Raw genomic sequence first — 20351 nt, 5'->3', positions numbered from 1 at the left:
CGATGTCTCCAAGTTATTCTTAAAATAGACGTAAAATGGACGTCTTTAAGATGTGCTCACTGGGTACTCAGGTACTGTGTTTTCAATACTATAACTTCGTGAGTTTCTTTTCTCCCTTCCAGGAAAATCATCTCATTGCACATTGTATCAATTATTGTACACACGATACATTCGTAATACACAGGGTGTCCCAAAATTATTGTACAAGCGAGAAATGAGAGGTTTTTGAGGCCGTTTGAAGTAACTTTTTCCTTAGCGGAAATGCAATCCGCGACTTCATTCACGAGATATTAACGAAAAACAGTGACCAATGAGAGACGAGATCACGTCTCGCGAAGCGGCCGAGCCAATGAACGGAACTGGCTTTTGGACCAACTCGCGCCAGCTGATCTCGCTTCTCATTGCTCACTGTTTATCGTTAATAACTCGTAAACGAAGCCACGTATTGCATTCTCGCCAAGGAAGAAGTTCCTTGAAATGACATCAGGAACACCTTGGGACACACACTGTATTCCCAGGTGTACTATTCGGTATAATGTATATAGGTACATTTCTCTACACGCGTCACGCAATTTCGAAAGCATATTCAAGTGGATTGCTTCGAGGTAAACAGCAGTTTCCAAACACTTGAGATCCCGCTTCGAATCGCCTCTCGATTATCCACAATCACATTGCTGGAATTGTTGCATCCTACGGGCAAATATTCCTTCATGCCCTTCTTCTGCTGACGCATATTCAGGTAATTCCCCGGAGTGCTTAAGATCGCCGGAGCGAAGCCCATCCCTGCCATCGTACACGTATTCAGCACCCTCTCCTCCGCGACCACGTCATTCGTTTTATTCGGATTTATTCGTCGATGGTTTGCAGTTGGCATAATCCTGATCTTCCCACCGCCTGATTACTCGTCGATCCTTTGCTCGCGACAAACTGCGCCTTCCGCTCCTGGACACTGATAGGTTTCAGATAGGGATCTTCCTCCTCCTTGTCCAGCATAAGCGATGTCTCCTCGGTGTCCTCGCGAGTCATGCTGAAGTAGCCGGATTCTCTCGTGGTTTCAAATGCGTCGGGATTCGCGGGATCGCGAGTCGGCGAAGAAAGCGCAACGTGATCGGGCGCAGAGACCAACATCAGGTAATCTTCCTTCCCGTCCTCCAGCAGAGTCTTGTTCATGTCCAGGTATGGGACGTTTAATTCGATGTAGTGCTGGAATTACCAATTTTTTGCTTTCAATTCAGTCGCGAAGGGTTAATTGCTTTCGAGATCATCGTGGCTGAACATATTCTTTCCACATGATCACGGTCTTCGATTATCCATGGAAATGTGTGGAGAATGCCAAAAACTCCATTAATAGGGAGTGGCATTAATTAATACAGTATATTAAATATTATATAATATTTATTATTAATAATATTATATTAATATATATATTATTAATAATCTATTATATTTTGAGAATTTGCCAATTTGAGAGAATTTACTGTATTAATTTATATAATATTATATAATATTATATATTATATTATATAATACTATAATATATAATATAATACAGTAAATTCTCTCAAATTGGCGCACAGATTTTACACAAAATGGACAATTTGGGAAGAGCAGATGCGATTAATATAAAATAAAATATATTAAATATTATATTTATTATTAATATAAATATTATTAATAATATATTATATTTTGAGAATTTGCCAATTTGAGAGAATTTACTGTATTAATTTATATAATATTATATATTATATATTATATATAAAATACAGTAAATTCTCTCAAATTGGCGCACAGATTTTACACAAAATGGACAATTTGGGAAGAGCAGATGCGATTAATATAAAATAAAATATATTAAATATTATATTTATTATTAATATAAATATTATTAATAATATATTATATTTTGAGAATTTGCCAATTTGAGAGAATTTACTGTATTAATTTATATAATATTATATATTATATATTATATAAAATACAGTAAATTCTCTCAAATTGGCGCACAGATTTTACACAAAATGGACAATTTGGGAAGAGCAGATGCGATTAATGGAGCCTTGAGGCTTGTTTATCCATTTTTGTGTATGATCTGAGCATCAATTACGGGGAAATTTTTACTGTATTTCGATCTGAACGTAGCGACACGAAGATCACTCAACGAACTTACCGCTCTTACATTCTTCTCCAACAAATTTCCTACTCTGTCGACTAGCTCCGTGAAACTTGGACGCAGATAAGGCTTGTCCTTCCAACACCAATGCATTATGTCGTACCTGGAAATGATAAATTGCAAAGCATCAGTTATCGATTACAAATTGCACTGTTCGTACGTATTGCAGTCCTCGACGTACGATGATTAACCATGCTGATGCAGTTGACCACGCCATTTGGAAGATTTGGAAATTTGCATTCGGGGTGAAGTTTGCGAGGGGTCATGTTTAATTAGGAGTTTAAAAAGATGATATTTCTGGGGGAATTTTCTTCTCTGAAAATATTTTTAAGACCTTTTTCAATCAATGATTCTTTATTTAAAATATCAGGCCATATATTACTAGTTTTATTTTCTTTTTTATGAACCGTAAATTTTAAGAGTTCTCAACACTTTGACGGCCCCGGCAAGTATCTCAAATATTTCATACAATTAAATTATTTCATTCAATTTAATTAAAATTCCAAAGCAAAGTTTTATATAACATAACTACTTTTTCAATATTGTTACCACTTGTGAATCTGGATAATATGAAGTTGTAGTGGAACAGCCTCTAAAAAGGAATGATCAAAAACTAAATTTGAAATAATTCTGTCACCAACATATAGGTGACGCGGCAGCCAAAGTGCTAATGGCGTAATTATGATACACTTTTTTAATAGCGTAATTATGATATACTTCGTTGATAATACAAATAGGATATAGTCTGTTAATAACATAATTATGAGACATTTTTTAGAAAGCTGCGCTGAATCGATTTTCATAATTGAAATTTTCGCGAAGTCATGTGTACGTGACAACGGCTGTCAAAGTGTTGAAGTTTAATTATTTATATAATTAAATGACAATATCTCCGTCAAGATCAATCCGATCACAATGGAACTATCAGAAAATACTCTCTCGTAAGCAATCAAAACCTAACAATTGATTTTTTGAAGATTTCTGACCGAGCATAAACCCTTAAAAGAAGTTCATTCAGGTACTCGATGAGACACATTCGTTGACATATGTTTAGAAAGTCAGAAATCTTTAAACTGTTCCGTTTAATTAGTTTTCGAATATAATTCCAAGTAAAAAATCTCGAGTGAACCTACACTTCGGGCGTGGCATAGTCTGGCTGCTCCATTCTGTAACCCTCGATCAGCTTCTGGTACACTATCTCCGACTCAATTCCAGGATACGGAGTCATAGCCAGCGTAAAAAACTCCCACAGTACTATGCCGAACGACCAAATGTCCGATTGCGTGGAGAAAATTCGATCTCTCATTGCTTCGATGGCCAGCCACTTAATGGGTAATGGACCGTTGCTTTTCTTTTTGTAAATTTCTTCTTTGTACATGCTCTTGGCCAGGCCGAAGTCGCATATCTTCACTACATTGTCATCGGCTAGCAGGATATTTCTAGCGGCCAGGTCACCGTGTAATACCTGTACATTCATTTTTAAAAAATGGTATATATGCGATCCGACATTTGTCCAGTAGCTTATCTCCGATGCAAATGAAATATTGCAAAAGTCACAGTTCACTATTCAATTGTTATATAAATAGACTGCAGATATTACGCTAATTCGTAGTAAGTATAGAACATATAGAATTGTCAAGCACAAAACAAAGTGAATACTACCAAAAATGATTGATATTTTCATTTTCATTTAATTATATAGTTCGCTTTGAAATAGAAATTTTCTGTATAATACAGTTCTGATAGAATTATTTGAGACGAGAACTCGCAGAAACTCACCCTTCTCTGGCTGAGATATTCCATTCCACGAGCTACTTGGAACGCCCAGGACAACAGATCCTGCGTGCAGATTGGTTTTACATTAGAGTCCTTGTAGTCTCCCCGATAGTTGGACCAACCAGGTTGAGATGAAGCACTATCAAGAACGGAATCACGCGCGTGACACTGCACCGAATCAGATTCAGAACTGCGGTTACTGAAACAAGATGGCAATTCCGCAGATTTTACCCTATCGCGCAGACAGAGAAGAACAGAAAAGCGCGAGCACGGAAACCCCTTGCATGCACCAGCAGTTTCATCGTGTTAATCACCGGAAGCAAATAGTTGCATTTCGATGCATGAAACGATACTGTTACGTCCCTATTAATTTACTTATTCCTTTGAGCAGTATGAACACATATATGCGTTCGGCAGAATCGTTAACAATGGATTGTTAACGCATATATGGATATTCACATAACCATTTAATTTGGACTTTGAACACATATCTGGCTTATCATAAAACCATTCAATCTGGATTATGAACGCATATATGGGTTCTTACACAACCATTCTGGACTAACATTTTATAATTCAACAACGAAAGTGTTATTCGCTGAACACCAAATTATGTTCGTTTACAACTACATGAGATATTATAGATTCGTAGTCGTAGTGTTGTTAACAAGTAAAAGGTAGCACGAAGGAATTATTATAGCAACGAACCTGTTAGTGCTGCAGAGCCTGGCTGGTCTCGTTAAGATCAACCGATCTTGACCGATGTTGAGATCAAATTTGCCAGTCGTTGGGTCGATCTGATTGATAAAATCGCTTCTATGCTTGAATAAGTAATCGCGCAGATTTCCAAATTGGCAGAATTCTACGATCGCTAACAATCGATCTGAAGAAGCAACAAAAATCATTTATATAAAATTGAAATTTACTCTTTAAACGATAAGTCTACAGGCTAACAATATTACAAATGATTTTGATTATTGTAAAGAAAATTCAGTGAACTCGCAAGAAATTTGGTGCTGTACAACCAGCGTTATGCAACAAATCTTGCGAAAGCGAAATAAAATGGTTGTAGGAACTAGAGAATAAAAAATACGTGTCTTTAATTAATAATTTTCACATGATAATATGTGTACGTTTCGAAATCCGGTGCTAATTTATATTACAAATGGTACTTTTGGACTTAGTAGAGCGTGACCCTAAATGAATTAACAGGAAGAAAACGTACGTTCCAACTTGTCTTTCGTGCAAACACCAAGAAGGTTGACAACGTTCAGGTGTTTGCCAACATGTATCATGATCTTGATTTCATTGCCAAGTTCAGACATATACAGGTTATCGGGACCACGACGGTCCATTTTCACAGCAACAGTAGTTTTCTCCCCGCTTTCGCAAATGCCTAGAGCTTCCGCTTTCAAGACTACGCCGAACGCACCGCTTCCCAATTTTTTCCCTGTAAGTCGTTACCGCACAGTTATTACAGAAAATTATTAGCCAAACTTACTCCGTTCAACTAACATTTCAATTAGCTTTTTAACCCGAGAAAGATAACCTACGTCGCAGAGGCGCCTGCGAAGACTGTTGATTTTTGTTAATTTTTCATAGAGGTCTAGTGATTTAAGTTTAAAATTACTTAAAATATAAAAAAATATAATATAAATGCATTTTATTTTTACAATAATGCCAAACCTTTAAAATGACTAGATTAACTTAAATAAATATCCATTGTTAGTATAAAATTGACGCCTTAGAAAAGCATGCGCCTCTGAAGCGTATGGTTATCTTTTACGTACGTTGTCATATGGTTATCTTTCTAGGGTTAACAGACAACAGATGGTTCTTATATGAACCAAAAACCTCGAACACAAATCCGAAATGATTTCTGAGTCGACTGCGAAAGCTGTTGGGTTGGCAACTAAGTAATTGCCGATTTGTTCAATGAAATAAAAAATTTTTTTTTCACTTGGAATGAAGTTTAATCTGCAATGTATTTTCCATTTGGTTCGATGACCTTTTGCCATCTCTCTGACAACTTGAAAATTCCACGCTCGTAGAAAGTCTGATCCTTTCCGGCCGAAAACTGAGTTAAGTGAGATTTTACAGCGTCGTCATCGTTAAAAGTTTTACCACGAAGGGAGTTGTCCAGGGATCGAAATAAGTGGTGATCCGATGGCGCGAGATCAGGGCTATATGGTGGGTGTAACATCGATTCCCAACCAATATCCATCAATTTTTGCCGAGTGGACAAAGACGTGTGCGGCCTAGCATTGTCCTGCTGGAAAATGACACCTTTACGATTGACCAATTCTGGTCGCTTTTCCTTGACCGCTGCATTCAATTTGTCCAGTTGCTAACGTTCACGGATAATAAAAAATAACACATAATAATAATAATAATTTTATAATATAACATTCACGGATATCATAAAAATGGGAGTGAGAGACATCTAAAACTGAAATCGGCACAATTACTTAGTTGCCAACCCAATACATAGTGTAGAGAATTAATGGGTTAGATGAATCAGGATCAACACCAGTTGCCAATTTTTTAAATATGTTTGGTCTTTACGCGTTACGCGTTTGTCATCGAGAGAGCATATACTGAGAACTGTCTCCGTTCTCGCTGTGGCTCTCGTTGGCCATTTTTGAAGCGTCCGCTTTGAAACTTCGACGAATATCGCTTTACAATGGCTAATTCCTACTTGCGAAAGTTACGCAGATCTTGCACGGTACGACGGTATATTTTTTTATAATATTTATACTATTTGAACGTGATCAAACAATATGTAAACAAAGCAGATGCAACAGTCCAACTTCATCGGACTGATTGTGATTCTATTTTGAAAATTATACGTTCGAGGACGAATTTCGGTATATTTAACTACAGAAGGAACTTTTAACACGTTCCGTGCCACGTGTACCATCGATGGTACACGCTTGCATGTTTACTTAGTGAACTGAACAAATTGTTTACAAGAAATTTAGAACCGAAGAATCAATTTCCACCGCAAGAATGGGCGTTGATAAGTTTTTGTTACGTTGTCATGTGTACGAGAATTAATAATTGCACGTAATACATCAAGTTTTAGTAAAATATCAAAGTGTGAAGATTCGAGTAAGAAAAGCTCGGCACGGAACGTGTTAATCAATGGAAAATGTCGTGTGAAGAGTTTTAATCGACGCTTACCTAATTTCAAATTCTCGATGGGAAATTCCCATTTCTTATCATAAGGTAGGAGATCTGCCTGATCGTCTAGTGTCAACTCCGGATTCAAACACTCGACAGCTCCCTTCTCGAAGCGCCGAAAAGCATCTCGCATTAATTTCCTATTTTTCGTCTGCAACATCATAGAAGCTGATGAAATTGTTGGGCAATCAAATGGCACGACTTAACACCAGAAACTGAAGTTACCCTATAACGGCGATACTTGAGGCCGACGAAAATCACCAGGATCAAAACTAACACCGCTAACATGACAGGTAAAATGATTACAGTTACAAGTCTGCTAGCTTGAATACCGAATCCTGTTAATTGAAACAAACGTAAGTGGAATTTCTTACTCCTGCGTGTCTACACTGCTCGATTTAACAAATTACCTTTTACCCTTATTCGTTGAGAAGCTTCTACTTTTCCAAACCGATTCTCCGCTCGACACATGTACACGCCGCTGTCGACTTCCAATGGATATGCCATTTCAACTTTTTGGGAGTTATTGGAAATCTTGTGCTTGTCGTTGTTAATTAACAACTGTGTACCATCCTATCAAAAGTAAGTCGATTTTCAAAAGCTTGCAACAAAATAAATGTCCGAATTTTTTTTTTTTTAGTAAAATGATAAAATAGTGACATAGTGAAATAGTAAAATAGTGAAACAATGAAGTGGTGAAGTAGTACAATAGTAAAATATTGAAATAGTTAAATAGTGAAGTAGTGATATAGTGAAATAGAGAAATGCGAAAATTAAGAAAATAGAATAGAGAAAAGAGTGGAATAGTGGAGTAGTGAAATTGTAAAGTAGTGAAGTAGTGAAGTAGTGAAGTAGTGAAGTAGTGAAGTAGTGAAGTAGTGAAGTAGTGAAGTAGTGAAGTAGTGAAGTAGTGAAGTAGTGAAGTAGTGAAGTAGTGAAGTAGTGAAGTAGTGAAGTAGTGAAGTAGTGAAGTAGTGAAGTAGTGAAATAGTGAAATAGTGAAATATTGATATAGTGAAATAGTGGAATACAGAAATAGTGAAATATTGATATAGTGAAATAGTGGAATACAGAAATAGTGAAATATTGATATAGTGAAATAGTGGAATACAGAAATAGTGAAATATTGATATAGTGAAATAGTGGAATACAGAAATAGTGAAATATTGAAATAGTGAAATACTAAAATAACAATATAGTAAAATGGTAAAATAATAAAATAACAAAAAATAGTAAAGTGGTAAAATAATAAAATAACAAAATAGTAAAGTGGTAAATAAGATATAAACCTGATGTAGAAATATAATATCAACACCTAATCACTTACCTTAAACCAAATAATACTCGGTTTAGGCATACCATCCACGAAACAGTGAACATTTATTCCCTTGTAACCTGGTGTGTTAAGATCGATGATTTTCTCGCCTTTCTTTAAATTGGTATCGGTAATAATAGGCGCTCGCGCAGCTAAAACGAAACTAAAATTATTCAACAATACACTATTCAATCTTTTTAGGAATTTGCATTTCCAATTACCGTTCACTTCCAAACGATATCCAGTAGACTGAGTCAAATTACCCATGGACTTCCCTGTACAAATATATTCCTGCGAGTCCTCTATTTTTACATTGCGTATCTTCAAAATTGATCTATACGTGAATACCGTCCTTTCTCGATGGATAGAAATTCTGTCTGCAGTTTTAGGCATATTATTTTCGGCTCGTTCAATATCTCATTGAACTTGATTGGTTTTTAAAATGAATCGTAGAAAAGTAAATTTTCTAACGCGATTCTAACACGTGAATATTGAAAATAGAATTACCAGATTGTACAATTGGACCAGTTTCTCTGCTCCAGTCGAAGGTGTCCGAATAATTATGAATCGAAGCAGCGCAGATCAGCTCCCAGTCGTCACCCTCTGCCACTGGCTCCTTCGTGAGAATGATACCGAAATCCCCGACTTCTTCTAAAATATTTTGAATCACATTATATGTAGCATTTAATGAAAACGTGGTCGTAAGAAGACGTCCATTAAGCAAGCATTGCATGAGCATACAACGAGTCGAATAACGACACAGTTAAATAATCGAGCAAAAACTTATTTCGTCTCTTAATACTTTTTTTTAACATTGTTGAATTAAATCCGCAGTCTAGTTATGAATGCAAAAGCATTCCCGTTTGCTGATCGTAAACAGTGAACCTGATCCCTGTCTCACCGGAAGCAGACAGCCGTTTGGTGACAGTTCCACAGCCAACAATGTTGCACGCACTGCAAGTAAGCTTGCTAAACTTTTCGATGACCGTCCATACCGTGGAGACCAGCTGAGTCACGGTTCCGTTTTCTTTGGCGTTCTGTAGGAGAATGTCACTTGATTTAATCAATCGGTCACAATCGATATTACGAGTTTACAAAGGGCTTTGATCAAAGTTAAACCATCGTGTCGGAGAAAATGACGGATGTCACATTTCTCAGTTAAAAAATTGTTGAAATTATAAAGACTCATTTATGGGAAATGCGTGAATCTTCTCTTAGGTTCACGTTACAATGATAAAGGTATAATCGTACGTACGCAGTGTGTAACGAAAATATTCGAAGACTAGTGTAACTTCGACTTTACGCCATATATTTCAATAAATATATACAACGAGGGGAAAAAGTATTTTACGAGATATTAAAGTAAAGGGTACAACAAACTTTCGATTTAGTGTCAAACATTATCTATATAATTAAAAAGATATTAAGGAGCATCGAATTTTCGTGCAACATAAGTGTTCGAACCGCTTTATAACATTCAGTCGGAAAGTGTTATACAAATCAATTATTTTATTAATTTTTATTACTAATTTTATGCATCTATTGTTTAACATCTTGCCATCTATCTTTGCCATCTTGTTGCGATTCATTCGCAGTTGGTTCGGAGTGAAAACATTACGTACCGTTAAGTACTTAGGAGTGGCATCGTCGCAAGGAAGGTCATTTGGACACTTGCTGTAACTCCAGGTAACATTCGGCTTTGGAAACGCTTCCACATGGCATTCTACCTTCGCCACCTGATTATGGAAGTGGTACCTGCTCGGTTCGCTCATGTGCACTTTTGGCTTGGCTAAAAGACTCATCGTGGATCAGACCGAACAGCCATTACATCGATACAGTCACTCCGAACAATATTTTTATGTGATATATATTATATATATAATAATATTATTATAATATAATTATATATAAGATAATAATAATAATAATATTATTATAATATAATTATATATATAAGATAATAATAATAATAATAATATATATAATTTTATATGATATCGTTTATGAACAATGAAAATAGCGTACCTATTATCTCCAACGTAAAGTTCAAAGTTTCCTTTTTATACCGATTGCTAGCCTGGATAGAATATATTCCCATGTCGTTTAAATTCAAGCTGTTGATTCTCAATGTCGGTTTACAATGTGCATTGTCAACTGATAATTTGAGTCTCCCGTATAGCCACAAAGTCGCTGGAATTTCGTCGCCATGTGTATCGAACCTGCGAAATGAAACTTTGGCTATCGAGACGTAGAGAAATGATAAGCGGACTGCAATGCAAAGTGATCATCTTCAGTTTCCATTTGGAAAGAAAACACAGCGACTGCAGAGAAATAATATTATCGAGATACCTAGAATGTTCAGATTCCTCGTTTGAGGAGACAACTGTCGCGAGTTGGTCATTTAAATGTGCGACGTTATTAAATGCCTATAGGGAGACGAGTGACTGTTTTCACACCCACAGAGTAGTCTAGAAACGCAAGGTGGTTCACGCAACGTGATCAGCATAATTTATTCTGTTGCTAGTAGTTCGATTATTATTATATTATATTATATTATATTATATTATATTATATTATATTATATTATATTATATTTTATATTATATTATATTATATTATATTATATTATATTATATTATATTATATTATATTATATTATATTATATTATATTATATTATATTATATTATATTATATTATATTATATTATATTATATTATATTATATTATATTATATTATATTATATTATATTATATTATATTATATTATATTTTATATTATATTATATTATATTATATTATATTATATTATATTATATTTTATATTATATTATATTATATTATATTATATTATATTATATTATATTATATTATATTTTATATTATATTATATTATATTATATTATATTATATTATATTATCTAAAATAACATGGTTTAAGGAGAGCTTTAAGAAGATTCTACCAAATTTTCCTTGATCCTTTCTTTCCCCGGAGATATCAAGGTTATTTATAGCTAAATCCACAGCTTTTTTGGTTTAAATTCTGAAAAAGTTATACGTTACGATGTTTTTGCCAAATTCGTCTTAGCATCCTCTAAAAGATGGGTGCTAAAATATTGTAGGTCGATCTACAACTCCGGGAAAAAAAAGGAATAACAAAAAATTTGGTACAATCATCTTATAGCTCTCCTTGAACCGTGTTATTTTAGATCAATAAGTTTTCAATCGAACTAATAGCAACAGAATAAATTTAACTGATCACGTCGCGTGGTCCTGCAAATGTCTGGCATTTTTCGGTGCTGTTGAAAATGGGTACTTTGTATGTTTTACGGCCTTGTCCGTTTTTCAGGTAAGTCGGCCCTTGCGGCCCGTCTGCGGGGCACGTGTGCGCTAAACGCGCGTCGACTCGAGTCGAGCAAATTTTGACTCGAAAGTCCGTTACACGCGGTGTGAGAACGGATTGGTCATTTATGACCACTAAGGATTTTCCGACCCACACAGTTTGCGTGTCTTCCGCGGTTTTTTAGTTAGCCGTCTGTGAGTAGCTGACGAGTACACTCGTTGTCTCTAAGTTACGAGCAAGCCTGTATATTAGATCTTGTGTTTCCGTGTGTGTTCAATAAATATACTTTTACCTAAAACTCTGCCTTTAATTATTTGCAAGCAAATAATCAACAGGTCCATCTTGTATAATTCGATGTTATTTAAAAAGCTTCGACGTACCATTGCACGTCAGGCGGAGGATACGCGTCTACGTCGACAACCAACTCCATTGAATCACCAATATTGCGTTTGTAGTATCTATTCGGATTCGTAGTTGTTAGCTTGATGAATGGATCGATCGACTCTAAACATTCAATAAGCAGAAGCTGTAGAGGATGATGCTGGTCTTTTATAAAGAGCGCGTCTAGAACGCGCTATCGTTGTCTTTATCGTATACAAGGATTGGCAAGAAAGTAATTTCGGTTTGCACCAATGGATAGCGTTATGTTTGCATTGTCATTCTTTTTCTTAATGTTATAATTTGTTGTCTTCAGCTTTGGTGGTTACTATAGAAACAAATTCCTTTTAGTTCTATTTACAACCGATAGTTTCCTGTCAATTTTAACATGTGCAAAAATGTGCGAAAATGAACATTTTCGACACATTTTACGTTTTTATTTTCATAAAGGCAAGAAAGTGGCTGAGGCTCGCATTATTTATTATTTATTTAATATATATATTTATTTAATATTATTATTATTATATATTTATTATTATTTATTTGATATATTAGGTTATATATTATTATTATATATTATTATTATATTGGTTATATTATATAGCCCCTACCTTGCACACCATCGGATTATCATTTATTTCGAAGTTTACGAAACTTTTTAAATGGTAAAAATTTCAATAATAACGATAGCCTCGAATCGTACTTGATTGAGTTTTTTACCGGTAAGGACCAGACATTTTATGAGCCCGGAATCATGATGTTTTCAGAAAGATGGCAAAAGGTCATCGAACAGAATGGAAAATATTTGACCGATTAAAGTTCGTTTCTGGTACAGAAAAAATTGAGTTTTATTTCACATTGAAATACCGAAATTAGTTTCCTGCCAACACAATATTTTGTGTATTTGCGTGTATTTTTGCGTGTATTTCTGCGCGTAAATTGAAGCACCAAATATTGTTATTTAGATTTACATTATTGTTACTATCGTCATATTTCACGCGGAACGTCACGATCGTACATACCATGGACCTGGACATACGTCCGCGAATTTTTCTCATAATTCTTGTCCTTCACCCTGCACTGATAAATACCTTCCTCCGTGTAGGTCACGTTTGTGACCCTCAATAAGGCCATTTTCTCAACCATGCCATCACCTCCAATATTCTGGCTAGCGTTCCAGGTAGTCACTTTGAAGCTCTGAAATAACAAAAATTGCCACGTCGAATTTAACTCGGACGGGCGTGGCTGGCGTAAATGAAACTTATACGCGATGGTAGATACTTGTTTCCATGGAATCCAAGATGCACTGTAGTAGTTTTGGTCTCTCGGAATAGTAATGGTACACTTCAGGTACAGAGTTTCGCCCTTTTTTACGTGCAACAAAGTATTATTCGCAATTCTCGGTTGGGGCAGTACATTGTCCGTTGATCCTATCGAGAGAAAAATGTACTCTCTCATAATTTTGCTAATGTTAAAATGACAGCACGATTGTTAAATAAAAGAAAAACTACGTCTTCTATTGGGTTGGCAACTAAGTAATTGCCGATTTCAGTTATAGATGTCTCTCACTCCCATTTTTATGATATCCGTGAATGTTATATTATAAAATTATTATTATTATTATTATGTTATTTTTTATTATCCGTGAATGTTAGCAACTGGACAAATCGAATGCAGCGGTCAAGGAAAAGCGACCAGAATTGGTCGATCGTAAAGGTGTCATTTTCCAGCAGGACAATGCTAGGCCGCACACGTCTTTGTCCACTCGGCAAAAATTGATGGATATTGGTTGGGAATTGATGTTACACCCACCATGTAGCCCTGATCTCGCGCCATCGGATCACCACTTATTTCGATCCCTGGACAACTCCCTTCGTGGTAAAACTTTTAACGATGATGACGCTGTAAAATCTCACTTAACTCGGTTTTCGGTCGAAAAGGATCAGACTTTCTACGAGCGTGGAATTTTCAAGTTGTCAGAAAGATGGCAAAAGGTCATCGAACAAAATGGAAAATACATTGCAGATTAAACTTCGTTCCAAGTGAACAAAAAATTTTTTATTTCATTGAACAGATCGGCAATTACTTAGTTGCCACAACTCAATATATGGAAATCTTGTGAAAGAGGTTTCGCAAAGGCAGTCTATAAGATGAACATCGTTCAACGAATGTACTTACTCGACACAATTACAAAATAAGAGACGTCTTGATTAGGACCTATCGTGCATATGTACCACTCGTTTTGAGTATTGTTGACTTTGTCCAGTGTAAATCCAATTTTTGGATCGAAAGCGTATTGTAGCTCTGTCAGGTTGCCACCCTGCGCAATGTATTTTATTAAATGACTTATCGAACATTAACTGTACATATTATCAAGCGTGAAGCCTGCGCAAATATACTAGAACCAGTTAACTTTGTACATGTGATTTGAACAAATCAGTGCCGATCTTTTTTTATATACATATGTTATGAGCCGAGGGGCCAGGCAACTTTGCGTGGCCGGAGGTTGGATGCGATTGGGATTTTTATAAGGATTTTGATGAGCCATTTAAAGGATTTTTATAAGGCAATGCTTGTTTCGGCACGGGTGCCTACCTAGAGATCAGGATAGGATTTGGAGAAATTGTTATTATATTTATATTATATATATATATTATTATTATTATTATATTATATTAGATAGAGAGAGAGAGAGAGAGAGAGAGAGAGAGAGAGAGAAAGAGATCAGGATAGGATTTGGAGAAATTGTTATTTTATTTATATTATATATATATTATTATTATCATTATATTATATTAATTGTTATTATATTTATATTATATATATAATATAATATAATGATAATAATAATATATATATAATATAAATAAAATAACAATTTCTCCAAATCCTAAACTGATCTCTTTCTCTCTCTCTCTCTCTCTCTCTCTATATATATATATATATATATATATATATATATATAATAATAATATAATAACAATATAATATATATATATATTATATTGTTATTATATTATTATTATTATTATTATATTGAATTGGCTGCCTCGTAACTTTGTAAGAAAGAGAAATAAAGATATACCTCGAGCGATGAAGGTATATCATTGTGGATTTGTACCAACTACTGCTCCGAACTAGGAAGTGGAAATAATTGAGTTTTGTAACCAAAGTAAACTAGTAAAAGCTAGTATATTACAAGTTTCGGCTTTACTACAAATGTATGTGAATAAGTGTTTCGCGGACTCTATCGCACTGAACTCAGTTTATCGCACTGAATCGGCTGCGGCTTTTTATCTGGTATCTCTATTACCTAATCGATTATATTGCTCGAAAGAGAATTAAACTCGATCTCGTTAGCGTTTCTTCGTCGACGATCGACTCGAAAAGTAGCCCGCTTTCTGGTCGCGTTTGGGCCCTTTGTACACCCAGATTTTCTTTGGCGCCAGCCTGGCGTATTTTGTAACTTCAATTTTTACGTTCACATGTACGTCACGTAACGTCGATGTTACGTTACCTCGGGAAATTCATATTAACAAAATTTGTTGTACAATCGATTACGTACTGCGCTGAACTTTGTAAGCTTGACCTCCGCTGCCGGCGACGTTGTTCTACACGGTATGACAATGTTGTTGCGCACAGTTGTTAGTAAAGCATGCGAATATGTTCGTTCCACGAACTGAACTGTTTCAGCTGAAACATAATGATTCAACTACTAAATTGCGGCGTCCATAGTTCGACACTGTGAGATTTGGGGCAATTTTTGCATAAGCTTGAAGATCCGAAGTATAAACTTCGAAATCTAAAGTACACTTACACTTAACATAGACATAGACCGAGCTGACTCCAGGGTCGGAATAATTATGTCCGGTGGTCAGAATGGGATGATACGAGCAAGCATACCAACCAGTGTCACCAAAGACTGTGTTCGGTCGACGAAAGTCGTACCAGTGGGTGCCATATTTATCTTGGATTTTCTTTATTTCGACAGGCGATGTATAATAATCGATCGAATCAGACTGTTTTCAAAGAGAATACGTTACAATCATTTCACCTTTACTTTGCAAACTTTAACTTAAAATGATACTCTGTAAAAGATTATATTATGTTATTACTTTATTGCTTACATAATATGATAGGTTGGTGGGATACGTGAAGAAGATGTCCGAGTTGCCGGAGCAATTCAGCAGCAGAGGCTCGCCTTCTTTTATGAAAATCTGGTCAGTTGTCAATGATATAGTCGGTTTTAGAGCTGTTGAGTCTGAAAAGAAAGGAAAGAAGCTTATTCGTTCGATAACAAACGCGCAACGCATCTAGTAAATGAAATAAATGAATAAATACAATTCTCTCGAGTGAGACGATGATTATACACACGTTTGCTTAGATCAATCCGAATCTATACAGGGTATCCCAAAATTATGGTACTTTCGGGAAATGAGGGGTTCCTGAGGTCATTTGAAGTAACTTTTTCCTCAACGAAATTGCAATCTGCGGCTTTGTTTACGAGTTATTAACGGAAAACACTGACCAATGAGAGGCGAGCGCGAAGCGGCCCAGTCAACGGAACTGGACTTCGACCGCTCGTTGGCTGGGCCGCTTCGTGCCAGCTGATTTCGCCTCTCATTGGTCACTGTTCTTCGTTAATAACTCGTGAACGATGCCTCGGAGAAAATTTGTCTAAAGGGAAATGACCTTGGGAATCTCTCGTTTCCCGGAAGTATCCTAATTTTGGGATACCTTGTAGATCCAAGTGAATATTACGTTCGCACAGTTATCAACGCAAGATGTACGTTCAAATAGTATCGTATCAATGTCATTATACTGTGGCTAATCAGTATTTAGATCCGTGTAGCTTAAAACGCTGCCAAACAAATATTTACAACCGATAAACATAAGAGGCGAATGATAGTTAGATATACAGTAATGTCTCTCTAATTGACGCTCAGATTGTCCACAAAAATGGACAATTTTGGAAGAGAAGATACGATTGTTCGAGCCTTGTTGCTCGTTTTCTTTATGGTTATCGATTGTCAACAACCATGAAAACGAGTTGCAAGGTTCGAATAATCGTGTCTCCTCTTCCCAAATTGTCCATTTCTGTACAGAACCTGAGCGTCAGTAAGGGAGACATTACTGTACAGTAATTTTTCCACGAGTGTCGCGGAATCGGAATTGTATTAGGTCTACCGGAAAGTTTTGTGGAAGAAAATAGCTTTATTAATCTAACGAAGAAACTGAGACAGAAGGAATCGATTTATTGATGAAAATCATTGAATAAGAAACCTACATTTTTCTCACGATAGATTTAAAAAACGTTTCTTTTTCACGAAGGCTTTCTACAGGCTTTTAGCAACCTACGATTTTGTTCATTTAGGCACGTATACACTGCCCAAACCAATTATCAATAATACAATGCCTTATGTGATAAAGGGCGAATCACTGTATCTAAAGTGTACCATAAACGTTCCGATTGGTCTCGAGCACTACGATATATTTTGGATTCTACCGCAACAGGTATCTATCTCCGCATACAAGTTTCGTTGGCGTTATTGTATTAGGTCTACCGGAAAGTTCTGTCCGTTTTTCAATTGAAATATAACACAATTTTCATACATTTAATAATATTTATTGTAGAATATACTTTCCATCGTTACTTATGAATTCTTGCCAGCGCGATGGCAACTTGTAAATGCCATTTTTAAAAAGTGATTTATTTTTAGAGGCGAAGAACTCGACTAGTGCTCGGTTGACATCAGCTTCGGTTTTGAATTTTTTTTCCTGTAAAAAGTTTTGCAAAGAGAGAAACAAGTGATAATCGGAGGGTGCTAGGTCCGGGGAGTATGGTGGATGCGACAGAATTTCCCAGCCTAGCTCTGCGATTTTCTGACGAGTCGCCAAAGCAGCATGTGGTCTGGCATTATCATCGGTAGCCATGTTTTCACGATCGCGTCTCGCTTAATAATGACACGAGACATCTTTGTTTCAGTTTATTTAGGAGAGTACATGTGTGTAAATGCAATGATAAAGAGAGATAGTCATATATGCCTCAAATCAACACGTGCATGTGGATTGAAACTTGAAGTGGCACTATCGGACAGAACTTTCCGGTAGACCTAATACCACTAAAATATTATTTTATAGTAGTATCATAATATGATACTACTAGTATCATATACTAGTATTATATAGCAGTATTTATACTAGAATAATACTGCTTAGTATCATAATAATAATGTAGTATCATAATACTGCTCCATAGAAGTGCAGTAGTTTCTCCGGGATTTGCCGAATTTCGGTATGCTGGAATTTGTACCTTCGTATATTGTTACAGCCCTGTAATTTGTCAATTTTCTCGCTACGCCGATGCTAAAGTTCGACTGAGTCGGTGAATAACGTGTACTTGTCTCCCCGTTTTCATTATGCTTTTGTTTTTAGCTGAACCTTGTTTATAGTCGTACTGTCCATTGGCAGAGTCACATTTCAACAAAGAAGATTTTCTCGAAAGTGTTCCACTTTGTTATTTGTTTCGAATTTCGTAAGGCTATGAATTCAATCGATATTCGTGTGTGTGTGTGTGTAATTTTTTTACTACATGAGTATATACTTGGTAATAATGCTGCAAAAGCTGCACGCAATATAAATCAAGCGTTTAGGTAGAACACTGTTAGCGATCGAAAAGTGCAGCGTTGGTTTGATTTTCGGTCCGGTAATTGTTCCCTACAAAATGAACCGTGTGGAAGACTTCGAAACGTCTGTGAAAAATGATGCCCCGAAAGCATTGGTGGAAACGAATTCAACTGTATCTACAAGGGAACTTGCTAGCAGAATGAAAGTTGACCATACAACAATATTGCGACACCTTTCTGAAATGGAAAATTGAAAATTACACGCCCATCACTTGTTAATCGGCATGGCGCAATACTTCTCCACGACAACGCTCGGTCGCATACGTCGTACGAAACAATTGCAAAATTAAATGAATTAAAATATATATACAACGTGTATACAACGTGTATACAACGTGAGTATACAACGTGAGTAAACAACGTGTTGATTTTTTATCTCAATGCTAGGTCTATGACATAACAAGCCAGGAGATACGGTGCTAAAGATAAATAAATAAATAAATATATATATTATATGTTTTATATATATATATATATATATATATATTTATTTATTTATCTTTAGCACCGTATCTCCTGGCTTGTTATGATTATAAATATATATATTTATATATATATATATATATATATATATATATATATATATATATATATATATTATATTTATATATATATATATATTATATTTATATATATTATATATATATATATATTTATTATATTTATATATATTATATATATATATATATATTTATTTACTTATTTATTTATCTTTAGCACCGTATCTCCTGGCTTGTTATGATTAGGCCTCATAGACCTAGCATTGACATAAAAAATCAACACGTTATATACTCATCTATGTTTATTTTAGGGACGATCCTAAGTATAGGTGCGGTAAGAAGCTATCGACCGGCCAAAGTTGGAGAAAAACGTACGGTCTCATCGAGATAAGCTGCAGTGCACAGAAATGCAATAGCGACCACCATATACAATTTGCCGCATCGTCGATTAGACGAACACAGATATGCAACATCGCACACATGTTACCCGAAACTTGGGATTAACGTTCGAGTATTATCGATGCTCGTATGCAATAAAATCCAAGTCGATACTCGTCGAACGCTTCGTGGGCCATGGCTGACAGATACAGCCGTAATTTACCTCTGTCCAGGTATGAGAAAAGACCAACAGCAAAGAGGAACCATCGACGGCGGCACAGCATTTTCCCGTGATTCTTGCGTGTGGATGTTTCTTCTTCTCTATGTATCACTGAGCTTGAACACTTTACATGCCTGACAACGCATCACGGAACGACAACACGCGAATAAACTACTCGGCTTCTAGAAACATTCTAGGATCTAATCACACCCCGGCAATCCTCTGATCAAGATATATCGACGACGATAACCCGCCTCAGATAAGTCGAACGCGATAAGTAGATCTGAATTCATAACTTTATCCGATTTTTATGAAAATCGACGCTCTAAGGTTGATGCACATTTACGTGCAATGCTTGCAGCGTCGTGTTTAGCAGCGTGCTCGATCCGAGAGTATGTAT

The 20351-nt window shown here is 35.7% G+C and overlaps 1 protein-coding gene across 1 annotated transcript; it reads right to left on the bottom strand.

The window, feature by feature from the left end:
• Positions 1-703: 703 nt before the first annotated feature.
• Positions 704-20273, bottom strand: LOC117225840 (vascular endothelial growth factor receptor 1-like). The gene is made up of 23 exons (XM_076526227.1): positions 19955-20273; positions 16295-16428; positions 15985-16186; positions 15733-15860; positions 14346-14487; positions 13449-13597; positions 13190-13364; positions 12170-12293; positions 10473-10666; positions 10070-10236; positions 9349-9484; positions 8955-9098; positions 8669-8824; positions 8460-8599; positions 7543-7705; positions 7358-7470; positions 7133-7283; positions 5175-5399; positions 4658-4832; positions 3953-4148; positions 3307-3638; positions 2171-2276; positions 704-1203 (listed from the first exon to the last, which is right to left on the bottom strand). The coding sequence occupies exons 1-23, from the start codon at positions 20013-20015 to the stop codon at positions 847-849; spliced, it is 3870 nt and encodes a 1289-aa protein (XP_076382342.1). The 5' UTR covers positions 20016-20273; the 3' UTR covers positions 704-846.
• Between the last annotated feature and the right edge of the window lie 78 nt (positions 20274-20351).

The sequence above is a fragment of the Megalopta genalis genome, chromosome 14 (genome assembly GCF_051020955.1).
Source record: "Megalopta genalis isolate 19385.01 chromosome 14, iyMegGena1_principal, whole genome shotgun sequence".
In the NCBI taxonomy this organism is placed as follows: Eukaryota; Metazoa; Arthropoda; class Insecta; order Hymenoptera; family Halictidae; genus Megalopta; species Megalopta genalis.
Note: the sequence above shows the minus strand (reverse complement) of the source record. Positions and strands in the feature narration are given on the sequence as shown.